At 38.3% G+C, this 22990-nt stretch overlaps 1 protein-coding gene across 2 annotated transcripts in view; it reads left to right on the top strand.

The window, feature by feature from the left end:
• The window catches only part of GLP2R (glucagon like peptide 2 receptor), a 48214-nt gene extending 25766 nt beyond the window's left edge, over positions 1-22448 (top strand). For both annotated transcript variants that reach the window (XM_067308141.1, XM_067308140.1), the window contains 6 exons: positions 790-850; positions 2317-2386; positions 6326-6414; positions 7852-7990; positions 17826-17867; positions 21820-22448. In XM_067308141.1, coding sequence (XP_067164242.1) covers positions 790-850; positions 2317-2386; positions 6326-6414; positions 7852-7990; positions 17826-17867; positions 21820-22155 — 737 coding nt within the window. In that variant the 3' untranslated portion in view covers positions 22156-22448. The remainder of the gene's footprint in view (positions 1-789; positions 851-2316; positions 2387-6325; positions 6415-7851; positions 7991-17825; positions 17868-21819) is intronic.
• The last annotated feature ends 542 nt before the right edge of the window (positions 22449-22990 follow it).

Below are 22990 nucleotides of genomic sequence, written 5' to 3'. Positions count from 1 at the left end.
CTGCCCTTTCCCCACACTGCTGCATACCAGGTCTCTCCATGACCTTTCCTAGTGTCCTAGTATTCTGAAATGGACCTCATTCTGACCCCAGGGACCCACATCTCCTTCCCTTTCTGCTACATCCTCTAGAGACTTGTCTCTGTATTACTGGATTGGGAATCAGATTGAACACCTGCCTTTAGTAGCTTGTATTGCCTTGAGCTTGTGCTTGAAGCTTGCGTTTGCACAGTTGTAGGCCACTGGAACAGCGTAGTAATCCTTTAATTCAATATTTTTTCAGTCTGCACAAGAGGGTGCAGTAAATAAGGGGCTAGGGGCCAGGGATTATCTTAAAGGGGTCCAGGAAAGGTAAGTCAGGAAAACAAGCCTTCTGTCAGTTGTTTTAATTAGCTAGACAGAGCTCCGCTCCACCACTGAAAATTGTGTAGTGCGTGACAAATCAAAAATGTTAATGACCAGTGCCTTAGGTAGTCTGTGAGGGCTCTAGCACCAACTATTTTGAATTCTCAATGTCAGGAACTTACAAGACTTAGTCTGGTCAGCAGTGTATGTGCATGTATATACATATTACTAGTGAAGTTTTTCATGCCTGAAAATGAGAAATGCATCTGTACTATGCGATTCATTTTGAGCTGCAAAAAGTTAAAGACAGGACAAGGCTGATTTTTGTACAACATCTAGATATAAAACTGAAAAATGTATGTCTGCACCACAGATTGCTGTAACGTATCTGTAATTTGTATGAACCGTTCTGCAAGCTTGGCTCTAATTGACTCCTCTTTTTTTCAGTTGTTCCTATTTTGTTTGTGGGCCCTTGGGGAATAACCAGATCAAAGCTAGAGAATACAGGGTAGGTTACAAAACAAAAATTGTCTTAGAATACTGTGTTTTGGTTTGTTGTTTTTTTTTTTCTAGGAACCCTCTACAATAACCAACACAAAAATTGATCACTGGATTATATTAAGATTATAGAGCATCCATTAATACTTGGAATACCTTCTAGGTTTATTTTAGTCCTTTCACATTAAACCACTTCCAGGAATTCACAGGTTTATTTATGCATAAAAGAAGGAAGCAGAAATAACATTCACAATTCCTCAAATGAAAGCTATTTATCTTTGCATGGTCCTGCAGAAAGTGAAGAGTTATTTACAAGCCTGGACATAGGCACCTAGTACAATTTTAGATGTGCATGCATAACAGAGACAACCACACAGGACTTGCAGGTATGATGCAGAATCTGTGAAAGAGAATCTATGAAAGAAGCACTCTTCTGGAGTGGCAAACAACCTGAACATTCAAATTAATAACCATATTGTGTCTCTTTTGTCCTAACAAGAAAATAAGGGCTCTATTAATTTTCTTGTGATAGGACTCAGATATAAATCACCATATTCATTGTTCACTTATACAAAGCAAAAGTGTCAGCACAAACATCTTCACTGAGAGAATCTTGTGAGCAAGAAAAGGAGACTAGCGCTTGGAGACAATCTGTGTTTTGAGCTCAGTTGGCATGGACTGTCATTTTGGAAAAAACATTAATTGTGAAGAATAATGACAAAAACTGAATGCATTCAGTATTCAGTGAATGAACCAGTAAAGTAACTTACACAAGTAAGCATCAGTCTTCCATTCTGCTGGTCTTCAATGATGGTGTTATTAATGGTGTCACATAGACTACCTATTTTACATATAATTTCTTTGTTTTATTTCCATATTTTATTCATGGTTACCAGTGAGTTTTGTTGGGAATAACAACACAGTTATTTAGATTTATGTTGACACATCAGGATCACAATTATGGTCCCATACAGTTAGATGTTATACAGACATACTGTAAATGACAAACCATAGTCCCACAGGGTTTCAGGCTAATTAGTAAAGCAGAAGAAGTGCATGGGACAAATTAGAAAGTTGGAGTCGGAGAAAAGGAGATAGCTTCAAAGAGACAGTATAGATACTATTTAGCCAGTCAAGAACAATGGTCACAATTCACAGCTTACCCAATTACATTTGGGTACAAATGTACAGTGGTGTGGATCCAAAGACTTAAGTTTGCTAGATGGTTCTGAAGTTTGCAGTCTAGGACAACCTCTCCCAAGATTTTGAATACATAATAAAAGATCTTAAGAAAAAGTACAATTACAGTTACTGGCAAGACTTCCTAATTTTAGGAAGTTGGCATTTCTCCTGAATGTCAACTAAGAAAAGTTAAAAGCTTTGTCGAGTTCCTTTTGAAATAAATATATATTTAATTTAAGCTTTATAATTTATATGTATGAACATAATGTAACCATTTCTTAAATTATTCTTCAGGTGTTGGGGAACAAATGAACACATGGGAATCTGGTGGATCATCCGAGGACCAATGTTGTTTTCCATTACAGTAAGAATTAAATTTTCTGTTCCCAATAGCTTACATAAGTGTGACTGCCTCTCTGTTGGCACCCTTTCTTGAAGTATAATGCAGTTCTCAGACTAGAGGAGCTGAGACAGAAAAGACTGTAAATGAGATTTCTTGTGGATGAACATAGCTTCCTTTCTGCCTATCTCCAAGTAACAAAGATTTCAGTGTCAGCCTCTCAAAATACTGATGCTTATATGTGCAGTGAATTCTGCATAAATCTATGTACATCAGCACAGAATCTTTTGCTTAAGATATTTTTAACCTCATTTTCTTCAGTGAGCAGGTTACTTGGGGAGAGTGCTATAATCCAGTGTGCACCAGTAGAAAGTTCCCAAATTCTCCACAGAGGGAGTTCTTATGATAATAAGGATGCAGGGAAGTAAGACCAGAAGTACTGATGGTGGTGGGGAGAAATCACTCATCCAAACAGGCAACAAAAGAAAACAAAAATCCAAGTCTTAAAAACCAGTCAGCCCTGGTGTAAACATAGGTAACATATGTTACAACCATTGAGGCCAACCTATGCAGCCATAATCAACTCCGTCCTTCGCCTGATAACATTTAAGTTGTTTCAGAATTACAGACAATGTTTTTGGCGGGACTCCAAGTGCAGATCAAACTTTAGCCATATATGATATTCTAGCGTTTGAGACAATACTTATAATCATGGACCACAGAGATAGTAAAATGGTACTGATGATAAGCAGTACTTGTGATAAGTGTTCTTCGCTTCTAGCCAGGCAATCCAGAATCATGTTTTTCAGATGACCAAAGACTACTGGTCACAAACTGGCAGAAGCTGTGCCCAAAAGAAACTACCTTGCTTGGGAGTAGCAGTTTAGTCAGGCTCACTTCTAGATAGAGAAGTACGACAGGATTGCCAGATTGCTGATGCAGAGCACAGGAACTTGAAGGACAAAGGAGCAAAGGCTCTTCTCCAGGTGGAACACTTAACATATGGTTGTCTTTCTGGAGAGTCCAAGAGTGAACAAATCTCCTATGACTTTTTCACTTTCAGTGCAGCTGAATGACCTATCACAAAAACTGTAATTCACAAATCTTCTCAAGGGCTTCAAAGTAGTATGCGAGCAGAAACATCCAGCTTTGATTTTCAAAGAGTTTTTGACAAGATCCCTAATCAAAAGTAGTTAAAGGAGTTATGCTCCTTGGGTGCAAAAGAAGCTGAGTAGGGATCAAAAAGAAAACAAAATGTTATAAATTATTAGGATCTAAGTATAGAAAAGTTAGTATATACCTGAGTGAATATTTGATGCATCTTCATATTGCATGGTTTCTGTAGTTTTGGTTGGCCATTTCTAGATGGATGTATATATATGTCGCAGAAAAGGAAAAGATACAAGAATGAGTGACGAGAATAACAACTTGTTGATATGAGGAAAGGACAAGTAGACCAGGATTCTTCTCTTTGAAAAGGAGATAGCTGAGGGGCAAGACTGTATGAGAAACTACAGTATCACAACTGATTTGAGAAATTAATGTTTTAAAATTATCCACTTACAATATAAAGTGATGTGATCTACAGCAAAACAAGGAGAAAGAGGCACTTTTCATATACAACATATAACTGAACTCTGGATCCTGTTGCCACATGATGTTTTAGGTTCCAGAACTGTGAGGGGGTTCCAAAGCAGATGACATAAACCCATTAGTGACTACCGAATTTAATGGGCCAATTGCAAATCCCTGCTCAGTAGTCTGCAAACTGAGCCAGAAACAAGATCACTCTAGCTATCTGTTCCTATGATTTCCTTCATCTTCTGTTATTGAGCATAGTCTGAGCCAACGGACAGTGCTTGCATACTTACAACATGCTAATTTACAATATTTGGCCACTCTAGTATTGCTGCAGTTACTAGTCTTAAGGTTATCTCTTAAAAATACTATATAGTTTCTCAGAACTTTGCAAAACCTGAGCTGAAAACATGATTTTTTAACAATTTAAATCCTGAGAATTTCATTGAGGCATTGCCTAACAGCAACAGTACTTGGTTCAGGACTTCCTGTCTGTGATTGCTCCTCATTTGATTGCCACTCCTTTTGCCAGTGTACATTAGCCCAGCAGTGGAGCTGAACACTGGGAGATTCCTTCTGTGACTTGTTCAACATCAGCATCACTCCACCACTGACAGTATGGGAGAGGCAGGGAAGGAAACAGGGAGAGCTGAAATCAAAAGCAGCAAGGATAAAATCAGATTGCAGGAGAATAGGATGTCAAATGTGACTAGAAATGGGGAAGAGAAAGGAGCAAAGAATGGTGAGGAAGAGGAACGAAGAGGATGCTCAGCAAGATGAATTGGAGAAGGAGGGACAGAAACAGAACGGAGGCAAGAGCACTACATGGTGGGGGAGAAATGAGTTAGAAGCCCAGAGCCAGAGAGTGTAATAACCAGCATGGTTATTACCGGATCCTCTCAAGAGCCTATTCTTGAATACATCTTGGCAAACTTATGTAAAATCCACTGTCAAACTGTGTATTGTCACTGCCTAATGATAGTTGTGCATGGAGTATGACAGCCAACTATTGCAGCAGGAACCTATCCTTGTGGGGCATAAATTGATGCACAGGGTCAAAAACTTCCTAACCTTGTTAGTGTGAAACATCAGAAATATAAAACTCATATTTCCTTTTTCTTGACGTTGCTTCCATGTTCTAGTGAAAATTCTGACATTTCCTTGAAACATCAAGTATATTTCAAGTATATGGCAGGCATTTTCAATGAAGTATCAATATTTTCTGTGGAAAGCAAACATTCATTGTGGAAAACTATCTTTAGAATAAACCCAATTTTCTGGCAAAAATGAGTTTGGATGGAAAATGCTCCCTAGCTCTACTTTTGGAAAACCTTCCAGTGTTGGTTACGATGAATACTTTGTATTTGCAAACACAAAAAATTATACTAAAAGGAGAATTCGAGTTCTGAAATTTAGAAAAAGCCAGAAGTAAAGTTGTCCATTTAAACGTAACTCAGCCCCCTTGTGCACGTGCATAGCTTTACCTTCTCTAACTTGTCAAAAGAACTGCCCACAGGATAAACTGTTGCTACAGAGTAGCACAAGAAAGCACTGTCTGCAGACACGTGCCTTAATGAGAGATGTGTGACCTACAAGAGGGGACTTCATGAAGAAAAAGGATGGTCCTGGGCTTAAAGCAGTTTAATGCTGCCTCAGAAAACTTCTTGCCACTTCTGTCACTGTCCCCAAGTCATATGCAATGCTAGGCAAGTTATTAAGCAAAATATCACAACTGGCTACTAACTTCAGGTTTTTGCTTTCTGAATGTCCAGACAGCCCAAAGGAAAATGCTGAGCACTTGCAGCTGCAGCTAAAGTAACAAGTATGATACTTTAATTCTATGACATAATTATGCTAAATACTCTGAAAAAAATCAGATGAAAGCACCTTGAATTGTTCAGATTTTACACTTCGGACTTTCACCTATTTATGCTTAAGCTTCCTTTTTTTTTTAAGGAAATACTATCCCCTTATTTCCCTGTGATGCTTTAAAGATTCAGCTATGCACCTTTGTGGACAACAGCATAAAAATGTACCTGAAAAGTGTGTGATTCTTTACACAGAACAAGAACTAGATTTTGAGCAGTAATATCTACACATCAAATGAAGACAAAAAAATTAGCTCTGAATAAGTGTGCACCTCCCAAATGAAGAACAATTCTGTGTTAAAATGTAAACATGCAATGGAAGATAATGTATCATAACATTTACAGACACGGGGCTTAAGACAATGATGAGTTTCCTAACTTTGCAATCTTAATGGTTTTTTTTTAATAGGGCTTTTGGTTTTACAAGTAGTTAATATCACTTTTATATTTCTATAAAATCTATATAAATAGTGTTACAGTATTTCTTGTAAATAACCAATATGTATTTTCTTTCAAGGTTAATTTTGCCATCTTCGTAAAAATTCTCAAGTTGCTGATTTCCAAACTAAAAGCCCAGCAAATGAGCTTTCATGATTACAAATACAGGTATGTAATAAATAACAAAGAAGTCCTAGCCCTTTTTACTTTCAAAGGTTCAAAAAGTTCCTCACATGCCCTGCAGATTATATATTTACATGCCACGAACAAAGGGACAAAATATAACATGTTCAGAGTAGGACATACGAAAGCCATCTGGGGAAGCAGGCTCCATAAACTATATTTTCATACCTGAGTGGAAAAGACAGATCATTGCCTGTGTCCTGACTATTGTGGGCATTTTCTCAAGCAGTCTGCAATGCAGGAAGATCCCTGCTCTCAGGAATCCTCGCTGTACACAAACGGCTTCTACTGCTGTAGCAGTGGGGTCACTGCTCCAGTTTTCTTTGAGTGTGACAAAGTGCCTTCAAAAGAAAGGGAGGTCCAGGAGATCTCTGGGACATTCCTGGATGACATTAGCATAGCTGAGCTACCTTTTTCTCATAGACACAGAGAGTCTTGACTGAAGAGTGTCCCTGTCCTTCTTGTAAATGCAGATCATACCATTATCCTTAACCTGCACTCTTGCAAGTCCCTAGTATGACTCTCTTGGACAGAGTTTCAAAGGACCATCATGTCTTTGGAGAACAGCTAGGGTTGGCTTCTGTACAAACATTTTCCCACTGTGTGTAAGCAGCAAGGGCAGGCTGGGTGGTGGGAGGGGGAGGTGGGGAATGGATGTTACAGTATTAACTTCATTATATGAGCAGGGAGCCTATTTCCATTTTCCTCCAAAATCCAAAGCCCTAAAGATCTCAGCTATATTCTCAAGATCACTGCAGAAAGATTGTTGTGGTGATAATCACATGCAGCAGTACCTGTATTTAACATTGCCTGATGTTTTGCATTATATTCTATTTTATACTGCTTAAAACTTTGCTAAACTTTCAAAGATTCAAGCAAAAATTCTTCATGTTGCAAGTCTTTCTCAGAACTCACTCTCTTTTGATACCTCTTCTTTCATTCTTGCAAACATGTTCCTTGTTAAAGAAGGTTCCCTTCCATTAAAATTATTCTGGTTGCATTTTTAAAAGCTAGAAAATTTCCAACAGAATCATAGAAACTTTTTGTGCAGCCACATAGAGGTTCTCCAGTTTTCAAAAGGAATAGAAAGGTCTGAGAACCCTGGTAACAAAACACTCATATTTAGCTATATAAATATTTATGCTGTTACCTAGCAGCAAAATTTTGATAATACTGGCTTCTGTGACCAATTTCTTATCTCCAGCTTTCTTTTCTAAACCTAAAGCCAAGATTCCCTCTGTACACTTTTCTGATAGCGTATTCTGAAATTCAAATCTGGGATTTTGTCTTCAAAATGCTAAGTCGAATCATTCCACAGGCAGTCTTGAGGAAATATTTCTGGAATCATTTCCATGTGGCCAAATTTTCCATATTGCACTAAGGATGTTGAGAAATACTATAATCAATCATTTTATTTTTAAGATTGGCAAGATCTACGCTTGTGCTGATTCCATTGTTGGGGATCCATGAATTTGTATTTACCTTCATCACTGATGAACAGGTGGAAGGTCTTTCAAGACATATAAGACTTTTCATTCAACTGACAATGAGCTCATTTCAAGTGAGTACCGTATTGAATATATTTCTTTAAGGATCAGATATCCACATATATTTGTTGCTTTTCCTATACATACCACACAGTGTGTACATGCCACAGATATACACTGTTCTTGTTTAATATTATGCTCCAGCCCATAATGTTTTTAAATATACTATTGCAATAACAGGATAAAAAATTAACAAATCAAGTATTCAAAACAAGCAGTACCAAAGACCAAAAAAAGGAATCTGACATTTTCAGAGACAGTATACCCCATGTTCTTTGATAACGGGTGACAGTTCTGAAAATAAGATTGAACAGGTCTATTTTAAATAGCATCTCACATAAGATTTTTTCTAAAAGACACTGAACAGAATTTTAAGATGACTTTCAGCAGCAAAAGATATTGATGGTCTGTTGACTTTGCCATCACAGTGAGGAGAGTTTTGGTTCTGGATTCATCTTTTTTCAGTGCATATTACACATCCAGCATATGTCACATACGCCGCAGTGAACTTGTAGTTGTGCCACTGTACAAAAAAGAAATTGAGAGACTCTTTGTACCAGGATGTACAAGGAACAGCCTCACTCCTGCTTGTGTAGTTGGGGCAGTAAATTGTGAACATGTTGATAATGGGATACAGTCCTTACTTTTAGAACTATTCCAAAGAGAGTTAAATGTAGACTACATGGTATTTGGGGTAGTCTGATGAGAGGAGACACAGATCTGAATAGTGAGAGAACAACTTGCTATGAGAAGTGTTTGGAGGGGAAGCAAAAATGGCTGCAGGGTTTTATGTGGTTCCAATCTAGAGGACACACTCTGAGTGCACCTACAGGACTGAGGCCCTCAGGCAAGAGCGTTGAAAACACATCTAGCATGTGAACCCTGTTGGGGCCCACAAGTCACCTAGGTCCTCTGTTGCTCAGCAGTCATGACAAAGGCACTTCTGTGAAAGCCTAAAGAAAAACTTAGAGTTTGGAGAATTTTTGTGTCAAAACATCAGTACCTACATACTTCAGTCCTCTCCATAGTTCATATGCATCATCTGAGCTAGCCTTTAGAGAACCTTCATCTGGGGATTCTGTATCTTTTTTGGTATCTAGTCTTTTTGCATGTTTGATTGTAAATACAACAAAGCACTTAAGGTATCAGAAGAGAAACAGAGAAGCCCATCATGGATTCACTGAACAGGTACCAGTAAAAAGGTCCTCTTTTCACACTGAGCTCCCTGATTAGCGCTCTCTTCTGAGAGGATGGCTCAACCTGCTCCAGAAAAGTGCCCCAACAGCACTTATGCAGCACAGTTTCCACCTGCCCAAAGAAATCTGTGTAACCCAGAAACCAAAAATGTGAAATGTATTAAGAGGAAGGGGGATAAAAGAGAACCTGAATCTTTGACTTAGCACCTGGCTGGGAAAGGAATGGTTTGAAGCCTCAACACCTGCCACTAGGTGTTAATACTATTTACATTAATTAATTATAGATTTAAAAAAGAAAAAGAGAATGAAAGCAATCCAAGGAACAAGAAGTAGAATGTCTCAGCACTTGTATTAATCATCATGATTCAATCACCCATGACCCTGTGAGACTTGAGTTCATGGCAGTACTGGATATTAACCTGCCTTTATTCAAGAGAGCACAGATATACCTCCACCCAGAGAGGCTGGTAGCTGGGTTACTATTCTAGGATGTGGCTGAGCCTGTGGTGAGACACTAGGTATGTCTGGTACTGCTAGGTTATTGGGCAAAAGATGGGTAACACCACAACAGCCAACTTCTCCTTAATTTGAAGAAAAATACACTGATCCTTCAACTATACCTAAATACTTAAGATAAGTCCATGCAAGAAACAATTTCAGTCGCATTGTCTGCTTCGTCATTTTTTTCTTGCCTGGCCTTGCATCCCAGTTTCCAGTTATTGGGCTGTTGCGAGTTCCAGTCTAGGTGCCTAACTCCCTCTCCTCCAACCCATTCAGTATACACAGAAGTTTGGCACTTAACTTAATTGACACAAAATTGCACTTGTGAAGGCCTGAGTCTTCAACCTTGGGTCACAGCATTTAATTCCCCTCTGAATACGGTTCCTAATCTGTAAATGCTTACATTTGCCATGTTCCTACTGATTAAAGAACTTTTGGTATAATATAGAGCATCTCTCTCATGAATCCTGAGATTTAAGTCTGGCAAGATCAACATCTATAAACCTGTGTCTCTTATCTTCTCACACATCTCTACAAGGAGCTGTTTTTCCTCCTGACAAGCATTTCAGCTTGAATAACAGGAGAACTCTTGAGTCTTGGTTACAAGTAACTGTAAAAGTAAACTCTGTAAAGTCCAAGTCCTCATGGCATGCCATTCATAATCGTTAACTAAGACCTTATTAGCATGTCTTTTTAATGCAGTTAGCCATATATATATAGCCAGTTTTTTCAGAGGCACAAAAGGTAAATTAGGTAGTGATTTAACTCTCCTGAGCAAAGAAACAGGTTTTTTTGCTGTCTCCTGAGAGACAGGCAGTTCAGGAAGTACCAACAATTTCCTCAGGTAAAAGAATAAAAAGTGAGGTTCATCTGTGCAATACTGAGATGCCTGTGCATCAAACTGTCTTACTTAAAAAAAAAAAAAAATCACAAATACGAGAATATGAGTGCTCATCCAAAGTGTGGGGTCCACTTCTCTAAAGGGTGCATTAACTCAAAATAGCTGTAAAGTGACAGCGTGGCCTCTGATATGCACACTCAAAAGGCACTATACTTCATGAACAAACTTCTAGAGCTAAGGGAAAAATTGTCAGAGCACTCACATGAGTGGACCACATAGATGAACTAGCACCTGTAGAAGGAAAAGATGCTTCTCATCTATGCAGTCAGCAGAGTATTTTAAAGATGTTCGTACATTTGATTCCCCCTCAGTCACCCTATCTATTTCCTCAGAATCCTTAGGAAAGAGAGGTCTGAAGTTGTGAAGGAACGAGAGTGTAGTTCTGGCAGCTCTGCACCCACTTATCTTGAGCTGCAAAAATGAAGATGTGAAGGAGCCATGCTCTATCATGGTGGTCAATGGAAAATAGTCCAAATTCCACTCCCAGCTCACTAGCTATGGCTGAAACTGTGAACAATGGTTCTTGAATAATCTCTTATTCACACCTATGCATATATTTCACTTTAGCTATTTATTCCCCAGTTTTCAAAGGTTGAGGAATGAACATGCTGGACATTTTGCAGTTATGAGGCACTGCTGTCAGCCTTAAAACTGTATTATACAGAGTTCTCAAGTAATGATTTTTTTCATATAGTACTCCCATTGAACTACTTAGCAAACTTGTCCTTTACCCATGAAAGATGATACATGCAGCATTCTGGTTTTGCCTTATCTTCCTGCCTTACCCTTCTTAGTGATACAGGACAGAAATCTCGAGGTCTCCATTCTTTAATGAGGTGCCAGCTCTTTCTCTGGTCATCAGAAGTCCTTGCCACTCACTAACTCAGTACTTTAATGTTCATCTACCCTCTTCTACAGTCTGAGACATGAGGTCACCAAAGCATTATTGCATTTTTCCCACAATTCACAGAGGTCTTTGTGTTTAACCTGTGCATATGCATCAGTGCTGGATATTTGCCATTGTTGCTGAGTCTGTAATCAAAAATTTACACTACAGCATGAGGGGAAAAAGTGCGTCTGCCCAGTCAGGCAGAAGGGATTTCATGTGGAACCATCAATCTAAGGGGGACTGCTGATATGGTGGTGAAGTGTGTGTTCCTCAGTTAGACATTTCCTTACTTGGAAAGGTTGCAGTGACTAGATGTTATTTCTAAGCATCTAAAGCACTAAATCATTTTAAATGAAAATTTTATTTACAGACTTGCGCAAAGAAATCTGATACAGAAGATATCTTACTCATGCCTGGTAGAAAGCACAAACTTCATTCCATTTAGAGGAACTTGCACGATTTCTGCTACATAGCAAGCTTCAGAAGCAAAACTTATTTTCAAAATACTCAGAGATCTTAGACAATGTTTATTGCAGATTCTCTTTTTTTAACTACAGCATTATTTGTCAAGGGATTAGCAAAAACTCATATAAACTGGACCCAATTACATTTGTTTAGTCTGTAAATCTTCTCAGTAGTTTTAAAACAGTTGAATTGTTTTGTTAAGGAAAAACAATTACCTCTGGGATCTCATCTGGAGGTTTTAACTCAAATGTTTTCAAGGAGCACAAAATTAAATTCTGAACACCAATTCCTATTTAGCTATTATGCTTCTTTGCTTTAGAAAGAGGAATAATCTAATCATCTTGGCTTACTCACATATGTGGACTAATAGCCACAGGAAAAAAAATGCTGATTTATGGTGGATTAGAAACAGTTATTTAATGAGAATTTTGTCATGTTGCCATTCTCAATAGACCTGAAGGACAATGTTAAGGCCTAAACAAGCATCTATCCTTTCCTATAGGATACTATGCTAGTGAACGTTTCTTCTGAATTTCTAATCCATCTTTTTCCCTGATGCTGTGATCATTTTAAAAATGTGTGCCTTGAAACTCATGGTCATAGCAGAAAGATCTTAAAGTATGAAGTTCCATACACTGCAAAGTTATTAAATGTGAGGAAGCATTAAAGAAAACCGTATATAAAATGAACAGCAACCATGAATAATCAACCAAATTTGCCACCTTCTGCTGTGATTTCACAGTGCTTCTGCCTGTCACTTGCACGTTCTGCTCTCACAGCAGTAGTAGATTAAATTCACAAATGGTTTTACAAACCTACATTCAACATATAGGTGCTAGTAGTATTCTAGTATTCACAATGCCCTCCTAACCCAGTGAGCATCTACATTTCTTGTAGTGACTGTCACCACTCCTGTGACTGAGCAGAATCAAGTAGTTCGGTTTCTGCTTCTGCTTGTGGTGCCTGTGAGGCAAAATTCAGAGCTAATGCTCAGAACATGGAAGAAATAGTGGAGAACAAGATTTTCAAGGACTCTCTCTACCTAAGGAGAGAACAATCTGCAGATGTGGAAGTAGTTCTGCATAAAAAGGGTCTCATGGCACTTGGATGAGTTCCTAGAGATGCTGAGATGTGTCTTACAGCTGGAGCAGGGCCTCTCAAGAGTTGTTTCTAAACAAATGGAAAAAAAGCGTAACTTCCAGAGAGTCTTCTTCTTGCCATCAGTGTCTTAGATTTTTTTTCAGTGAAGTACATCAACTCTTTCAGAAGACTCCTACAACTAAATGTGAATAAAATTGGGAAGACAGGGGAAACAAGAAAAGTTTGATGATGTGATTTTGGGGGGGTGAGAATTTATTTTTGTCATTTCTGAATGGCCACATTAAGCTGAACTGAATAAGCTATCTCATGCCTTTGAGGTTTATGAAAAGTCTCAGTGTTACTTATTAATGACACCATCCAAAAGAGAATCGGCTCATTGTCTAGATACTCCATTGAGAATATAAGTTTTTAGAGTATTTTAGAAAGTATTTTATTAGCTTTATTTGTAGAAACTTGTAAAAGTGAGTTTGAGTTTATGGTGTTTCTCTATGTTTTTATGATTATACACTATTTCCAGGTGTTCTTCCTCCTACCTTTTGTGTCAGGTAGAAGGAGTGCCTTGTCTTTAAGGACCGTCAATAACTGAAGTAAAGTAAGTCTATCAGAAGAAAGCAGAACAATCAAAGCTGTTCACACAGAAGATCTCACATTTCTCCTAGATGAGATTAACAGTGTAATGAACCAGATGATAGACTTGAGGCTGCTTAAGACACTTTTTGTGTCTTTGCAGCAGAAAAGAGAGGCCTGGAGCCCTGCAAACAGATTGACCTAAAGTTTTTGCCACAGGATTTCAGTGTGGACTTCCACTATTTTCCACCATGTTTTACCCCTTTCATGCTTTTCTTGTGAATCAAGCATAGGCCAGTCTGAAATCTCTCAGCAGAACCAGAATGTTCTTTGTTCTTTGCCATGAAATCCCAAGAAGAGGAAGAGGAAGGTCAACTTTGAGAGAGCTCGGGGACCATGCAGACAAAAGCTAGATGCTGAGAAAGTTTGCACTAATTTCAGTGTTTGAACTGCGGAGTCCTGCAGCTCGCAAGGCAAATTATGTGGACCTTAAGACTGCAGCTAGAAAACCACATAGTGTTCCCAGGCTATGTCTGAACCCAGGACAGTGAGTACCTATGGGTGACCTCATCTAGGGGGGTTATAATTATTAGAGATCATATTTTTGCTAAAATATTATTATGCTATAAAAGCACTAAATGCTCATAAACTAAATAGAAACTTGCTTATGAGAATATCACTTTCAGTCCAAACCTGATAAGCCACCTTATTTCCCTGACCTGAACAAAAAAATACAAAATAGTTGTAACCAATGTATCAACAGCTTTCGATCAAACTGCACTGGTTCCAGGGGCCTGCAAATGCTCTTGGGGACTGATCTGTCTGTTTCCTTATTCAGTTTAACTTGTGGGCAATTTCAGATAAACAGGGTTTTCGTGGTCTGTTCTCTGCCAGAAACTGGAGATTCAGAATCTGCTTTTTTCTTCTTCTTCCTCTATGAAAGTGGTAGAGTTTCACAGAATCATAAAGCCATTGGTAGGGAGGGACCTCTAGAAGTCTCTACCACATCCCACTCAAACAGGACTGTACCTACCACTAGATCAGGTCAGGCATTACTTTGTCTACCTGAGTCTTGAAAACCTCTGAGAATGGTGAGTCTACGACCTCTTTGCATGACCTGTTATGGTTCTGCACTATGCTCCAGATGAAAAAGCTTTTTCTGATATCCGGTAAGCCCTTCCCAGGCTGCAGCTTGTGGCTATTGTCCCTTAGCACTGCCATGGAGAGTTGGTGCCATCATTTTGTAGCTGACCTTTAAATAGCTGTAGGATGCTATTAAATTTTTCACCCACTGGTCTCACTAGTCTCACAGCAGTCCTGTCTTTTCCCAGTAATTATTTTCTTAGAGGAGAGAGGCAGCTTCAGAATGGGAGACTGCCTTCTGCATTGCTCTTTTATATAGATCTTCCTTGTATACCTCAGTTCTTCATGGAAGGAGTTATGTAGAAACTGGCAATCCCATTTGCACTTCTTGCTGTAGTATTTAAGCAAATGGTGCTCTGATCTGTGAAGATGCTGCTGCCACGTAACCCAGGAGACCCACTTAGGGATCAGAATCTGACTCTTCTGCTTTCCAAAACATCCTTCTGAACATTTTAGAAACATCTGATCCAGAAGATTCTCTAACAAGATAGCAAGAACTGAAATGAGTATGTTTAGCTGTTACTATGTTACATTAGTGTGTTAGCAGGTAGTAAAAATGTAGGATAATTAATCAAATCGTGGTTCATTACTTGGCAATAATATGATTGTTGTACAGAGTCTGGTGAATACTGAACACGAGAGATGTGTTTACAAGTGTTTGCTTAGTGGAAATAAGAATTTAAATTAGTAAGTGCTTTTCCAACATAAACAGACAAGTCATTGCTCATTTGATGTTATGACTCTAAACTTTTTTGAATTATTATTCTAAATTAAAGTATTTGACTGTTTCTTGAATGTCTGATAACTTAACATTCCATGTTTACCCTCCCCTAACCAATCTAATGAAATTCCAGAATGTTTTTTACTTTTTTGTCTGCTGAGTTATCACTCATACATGATAGTTGGCATCACTTGCTTGAATGCTTTAGGACTAAATAAAGGAAAAAATATCCTTAAAAAAAGTACTGTTGACAATATAAAGTTCTCCTTCAAAGCCATATCATAAGTTGGTGGGCCCTACACATCATGGGTTTGTGGGCCCTACACGGCCTGTCTTTAGAGCAAATTTTCTTTATTATTTTCATGTGTTCAAAACTGAGACTCAGGTATCTGTTCTGATTGGTTCTAGTATATGTTTTGGACAAGATGTCTTTGACCCTGACTCTTTCCTGGGTCTGTATACCAGCTGAGATCAAGCAACTTCAACTGAACGCTCTTGCAATTTCAGAGCTTCACCTTCTAGTTTGTAGTTGTAATTGGTGGGGTTTTTAACAACTTTTTCTACCAACACATTTTTTTTTTCTTTAATGGCAATGCTAGAAATAGTACGTCTTTTTCAGTTGTGATTGGTTTTAGTTAAGAGTCCATAATTACACCTCTGTGAAGTGTTAACTTGAAGGTCTGCTTTGAATTGTCACCTCACAACTTTTTGGTGTTTATCATCGCTGAATATCAGAACAGACTCCTTCTTTGTCAGTTGCTTGACATTTTTTCTAACTGTTGTGACAGAAGCATTAAATTACATTAAATGCAATATTACATTAAATACAATAAATTATCAGTTTCAAACATCACATGGAATAAATTTCCCCATGGATTTACCTATCATTTTCTTGAATTGAAGATATCCTTTGTATTCTCCTGGCATCTACCTTTTAAAAAAAAATACTTGAGTACAGGCTGTTTTTTAAACCACTGAACTTACATTTATCCATCAGAGACTGTCTCCATAGTTTTGGAGTTTCCTATAACTACTACTCCAGAATTTATACCCGTATCACAATACATAAACTCTAATGCCCACAATAATTAGTAATATTTCTTGCATGTTTCTGCGAAACAATTCAGATGAAGAGAATAAATTAAAGGGTACATTGGTAAATGATATGTTAAAAGCACATAGATCTTGCTGCCAAAACTTAGGTGATGCAAGAAATATGATAAAAAAAATGTAACTGCTATTTCTTCTGCCCCAATTTCCAGTAGTATGGCAAAGAAACTGTTCTTTTTCATGCTTACTACACTTCTGCTTAAGGAATTAATGGTTCCAACTTTTTCAGAATTGCTAAAAAACTAACTCTAGGTTCTAAATGCTGCAGGTTAACACTAGACATAATAGAAAAATAGTGAAGCTGCTGTCTACCTGAATTCCTTTTTAATCCTTTGTCTAAGAAAAACAGGAACAGTTCTGGAAAAGTGTGACTGTGAAAACAGTTGAATGATGTCAACATTATTTCATCTGATTATGACACCTTTTTCCCCAGTGATATGAACATTGCTTTGAGATTGATATTCTACAGTATTTATTCTCTTCATCAGACCCTGTGTCTTAGATGTGTTTAGACATACTGAAGGAAATGCATTTCCTGAAGCAATTGCAATAAATTTGTGAATCTGTGCCAGTCTGTTAGATTGAGATGTACCCATTTAAGCTGTTTAGGTTTGAGATCAAACACAGAAAGGAGAAAAATGGGAAGGGTAACGTTTGTGTTGGTTTAAAACAAGTTTTATTTCTAGGTTTTCAAGCCCTTTTTGTTTTTACCCTGTGTTTGTTTAAATCAATTTTAAAAGAGAAATGACACTTCAAAACGGTCAGAACACCTTTTATAGAGGTGAAAAATTAAATCAACTTCTTTTAAAATTACCAAATGATATTCCTTTGAGTAGTTGCATTCTAAAATTCAAACAAAACCATGACTAATATCATACCCCAAGCTGCATTTTTGGATGTTTTACCAGACCTAGAAATAGCAACATTTGCTGTGCGACAGAGGTTGTTTGAAAAAATATTTATGTAGTAGCAAAATAAAGATCAAACGGGTTGGATAGTCTCTGTTCTTCAGCATCTGCACTAAAATACCTGCAAATGTGCCCCACATTTGCTAAGACAACATACAAAAACAAGCTAATGGGTACTTCAGCAACCAGTGAAAACAGGCAATTAGTTTCCTCTTTGAAAATTAAGGAAGTAATGCTTTTCTTATATTTATGGTTTTAATATTAATGTGATCTTTAAATTAAGACTTCAGAAATGGCTTTTTCCTGTACGAGCTAACATTCTTCCTTGTCTTCTCTTTCTCTTGCAGGGTTTTTTCGTAGCAATTTTATATTGCTTTTCTAACGGAGAGGTAAGAGACTCAATGAGAAAAGTTTTTAGTTGATTAGTGAAATATATTAGTGACACCAAACACGATGAAAATGCCAGCTAGCACTGGTTATTTGAGAGCATACCTGCATTCTTTTAAAGTGATGCAATTGTTGTTTTGTACAAAGAGCTCAGCAAGACCCATCTCTTGCAGGTCTGGATTCAAATGCAAATTATTTCCACTGAAGCCCAAATTACTGCATGGCATTGTGGATGCCTTGGATATCCTAGGGTGTGTAAACACCCATATAGGCTTATGCTCAGCCACCTAAATACCACTTTTTTATCAGATGGAATCCCAGACTTCATGCCTGGCCTGGATAAACTTTTGTTTTGCTTACCTCTAAAGTCCCTGTGAAGCTGCCAAATTTGGGGTACTTTAATATCTTAGAAAGCAACAACTTGAAAAATTAATTTCCTGCATATACTGCTCAGGGCATCCCAAAATTTGATGTGAGGGGATTCCTTTGCTGGAGGTTGTTTCCTGCTAAGGCTCAAGGTTCAACCAGGGGTTCAATTTCTCAGTATTTAAGCAGATCATTCATGGCTGTTATGCAAGGAAACAACAGCAGAGAAATCAAAGAATAGTTCAGGAAGGAAGGGACCTCAGGAAGCTCAACCTTCTGCTCAAAGTACGGTGAAGACCGAATTTCGACACAGTCCAAGAACAGAGATTTCATCACCTCTCTGGTTCCCTGCTCCAATGCTTCACCATTTTCATGAGGAAACATGGTTTCCATATATCCAGTTAGAGCTTCCCATATTTTAATTTATGATCCCTTGTCTCTTGTGTTTCTACCACACACCTCTGGAGAGAGCCTGGCTCCATCTACTCCATTACCCCTTGCAGGTAATAGACGGCTGCTTTTAAGCTCCTTCTGAAACCTTGTCTTCCCCAGGCTGAACAAGCCCTCTTCTTTCAGTGTCTCCTCAAAGGGCATGTGCTCCAGCCGTAACCTCCACTGAACTTACTCAAGTTTATCAAAATAATTATTGTGCTAGGGGCCCAAAACTAGATGCAGTATTCAGGTGTGGTCTAACAGTTGCTGAGTAAAGGAGAATAATGATTTCCCTTGATCTACTGGCTCTGCTGTGTTAATACAGCTCAGTGCACTATAAGCCTTCATCACTGTCACAACTGCAGGCAATCTCTGCATTATCGCACTGACCTGCCACAGACCCATCTGAAGAAATGAGTTTGTTTTGTGAGATTCATCTCATTTAATGTTGAACATCTAATAGTTTTCTAAGTTAAAGCCTGTTGTCTATACTCCCCTTATGCTCAGTGGGAAGAAAAGGGCACTTCCAGAGGGTGGTACATCAATCTAGATCTACCCACTGCTTCTATAGGTAGGATTGTTGTTTTAATTACTTTGGTGTAACTTCCTCAGAGTAATTGTTTTGCCTTCAGCAATAGTAGGTCTGTGATACTCTTCTAGACTGACATCTGAAGGCTAGGAGAGATAACCCAAAGTACCTCAGATAGCACTATGTGTCTGACAACGTAGTTGACAACGCAGCTGTCCATCTTAAGGTTATTTAGACTACTCTCTCATCTCCAGAGACAGTTCAGAAAAAAAAATCTGGTGCAGCTCTAAAAAATCAGTACTTAAGGACACAAAAGGAAGAATTATGAATCTTTTCTGGGTAGATTAATACAGCTGATCACCCTTCTGCCACTTCAAGATAGGTACCAATACCTGACGTTGCCTGTTGGAAGCTAATTTAACTCTTTTTACGCTGTTCTTCAGGCAAGTCTGTGACTGCAGTTAGACATCTTCTATGTGCAGATAAAGGAGACTTAATGGGATCAGAAAGCATACATGACAGAGAACAATAAAGAAATAAAATATAAGAAATATTAAATCAAAGGTAACATCAGTGATTTTCTTCCATTCATTTGGAAAAATTGCAGAAGGGGTCAATGAAAGGTAATTTCTACCTTCATATTTGGAAGATAGAAATCCTAGCCAGGTCCTGAGTATTTCAGTGTCATACTTCACCCAGTGAAGGTATTTATTAAGTGTTCATTAACTTGTTTGGAAAATATTTATAAATAAGACCTATTTTTATTCAAATTATTCTTAGAAACAGTTATGGAATTCTTGTTTGTACTTACAAAAACTGAGAATGCAGCCTGACCTAAAAAAAAAAAAAATCAGAGCTGTTCAAATTAATGAGAATCATGGAGCACGGAGCATGGAGTACAGTTGCTAAACGGACCATTGAGGGACAGGTGGAAGCATGCTCAGCACAGATGTATTCTTTGATTTAACAATCAAATTCTTAAAACATGAGCTTGTTCAATTTCAGACTTTACACAAATGTTGCAAACAGGTTTTTGAACAAGTGCAAAACTACCAATTTTTGACTGATCCCATTTTCAGAAACTGCAGAAGTTTTGGCTCAACATCTTTAAAAAAGGAAAGGTGTTCCTTGAGACAGAGCCAGCTGCATGGAAAACTTCACCGCAAACACTTGAATATAGCAGTGTTAACAGCAACTGAGAATTGGCATTTGAAATTGAAATTCAAAAAAACCAAAACTGAAATATTGGAAATTAAACATAATATTTGTATCACAGACTAGAGAAGTGCAAAATCACCCTTGGAAACTAGAAACTACCAGGGCAAACTCTACTTAGACCCCTCTCATACATTTATTTTAAAGTTAGTCAAAGATAGATAGTTACATAGACTGACAGATAGATAGATAGTGCATACCTGTATTTATAGTTACATTATGAAATTCTTTTCCCAATAGCTTCCCACTTCTCCTCTATCTAAGAACTCGAGTGAAAAAACATAATAATAATAATTCTTTAATGCATGTGCTGTGTAAATTCACTAGTTTTCCAATAAACAGAACTTCTGTTACATACAGAAGCCACCCTGTTCCCTGCAGCAAGGTTTAGCCCCTGTCTGTGCACATTCACAGTGCAGATCTTCACTACTTGCAATGAACAGACACTGACTGGATATCAGTAGTATTCGACACCCTGGCACAACCAGTTGACAAAATACACAGTATACATGTACAGAAATACTTCACTAACAAATACACGAATTTGGACCTCTTCTCCTTAAAGACACCGGGGAAACAAATGAGATGGGCTCCGTATTAGAGGCAGGGCATAAGCTCCTAATATTTAACAAAGACACCTAAGGCAATTTTTAAACTACTTAAATAAAACAGGGAACTGGCAACTGCCTGCAGTACAGGAGCAATTCTCTAACATTTATGAACGACAGAGAATTATTAGTATCTCTCATCAGCAGTTAAAAGTTGCTCTTTTGGCCTTTTAGCTCCTTGTTCCACTGAGCTTTCTCAGGCCAAAGGGAATATTGCTCCTGTTTAAAGCAAGGGCACGTCCTGTTCCTCTGTGCTGGCTCCGGAGCCTGCCCTCCGTCTGCAGTGCCGACCCTGGGGTCAGGCACTTAGCAGGCTACTCGGTGCTGCAGATTTCAGGCAGGCTGCCAAATAAAAAGCTTTAACAAAACAAACCAGATATCCAAGCATAACACAGGCAAAGCAGAATGGCCCTCACTTCCCCAGCCCGTAGGCTTTCCTCCTCCTCACTTCATCAGGCTATAAACATTGAAGTTCATGAAGAACTTGAGCTCTTCCAAAACCTCAACATTATGATCTCAGTATATAAAATTACAGAGATTAAGGGGCTACAAACAACTTTACTACCTTATAGTGAAGAGCGGGGGACTATGGGACCAGCTTCCTAGGGCTGACTTGGCAAACCAGCCTTCTTTTTCTATGCTACAAGGACATCAGCAGTTGTGACATGCACCACAAGGGTCAGGAAGCTCAGCACCTCCACAATCCTACTCATTTTATAACCAGCATTTGGATAAACAGACTGAAGGGTGGTCAGCTGAGCTGGCTGAATGACCATGACAATGACTGTTTCTTTGTTCTCACAGGTGAAAGCAGAACTCAAAAAGCAATGGTCCCGCTTCCTGCTGGCAGATCCCTTTGGCTGTAAGCTCTGCTTTCTTGGAGAAAACATCAAATATCTTAGGAAATGTTCGCAGAAACAAAAAACCCAGCACCTTGGCAGCAACACCTTGTGCCAGAAAGTAATTGAGCCCTGGTGTGTGCAGGTCCAGCAGGTGTTGGTGAAGAACGGGAAAGATATCTGCCCAGGGTTAGGCTGTGCTCTGCCATCTTGTCCACGAGCAAGCATATCAGACAGCAGCGAAGAAGTCACTAGCGGAGAGACAACTGAGGAAGTCTTTGAAGAAAGTGAATGTTCCTAACCTGTGATGGCCAAGAGGAGAGAGGTTTTCTGAGTTGAAGAATCCTTTGTGTTGACCAGTCTAGAAGATAGCTGATGCTGAAGAGCATGTGCGCAGTGAGGCAGGATGTAATCTGGACATGAATAGGACTCTGGATACACACATTTTTTTCCCAGTAGCTTTGTCCACACATGTCCACCATTCTATTCATATAGTAAAGTTGTGTATTTGTCTATTTTGCAGCTTTATTTCACAAATAAAGATATGAGACTAAAAGACTTCTATTTCTTGTCAGATTGTGTTAAGAATTTAATCTATTTAATCCATACCGGATGGATATTTAAATAAAATATTACTAAAATTTGAATAGTTGATTAATTTTAAAATATATCTGAAGCTTTTAAAGGTCTTTTATGAGAATGCATGCGTTGCTTACATAACATTTTACTCCATCACTCCATTTACTTCTTCATATCCCTTTAGCAACACTAGACGCTATCTGCTGACAGTGTCTTCTCCAATTTAAAAAGGACTGAGTTCCTCTGGAGATATTTTTCAAGATATTAAAAGGCTTTAAGTGCCTTTTATTTGACTGCTAGAAATGCAAAAATTGTAAGAATTTTATTAATTCTCAGTAAAATAGTTTACTTTTTAGTTGCATGTTAAAATATTTCTAGTGGTAAAGAAAATAGTTCTCAGTTCTGTGAGCAGCAGTCCCTGGTGAGCTATGTTTTCTCCCCTCTATTATATGTATAATCTTCTGACCTCTTTCAGTTTATAAAAATCAATGTTTTCATATAAGCAGAACCAGGAGGCCTGGTGAAAACAATCATCACATAAATCCATTCAGAAGGCA

This window comes from Apteryx mantelli, chromosome 19 (assembly GCF_036417845.1).
Source record: "Apteryx mantelli isolate bAptMan1 chromosome 19, bAptMan1.hap1, whole genome shotgun sequence".
In the NCBI taxonomy this organism is placed as follows: domain Eukaryota; kingdom Metazoa; phylum Chordata; class Aves; order Apterygiformes; family Apterygidae; genus Apteryx; species Apteryx mantelli.
The sequence above is the reverse complement of the archived record's forward strand: the minus strand, read 5'-3'. Positions and strand labels throughout refer to the sequence as shown.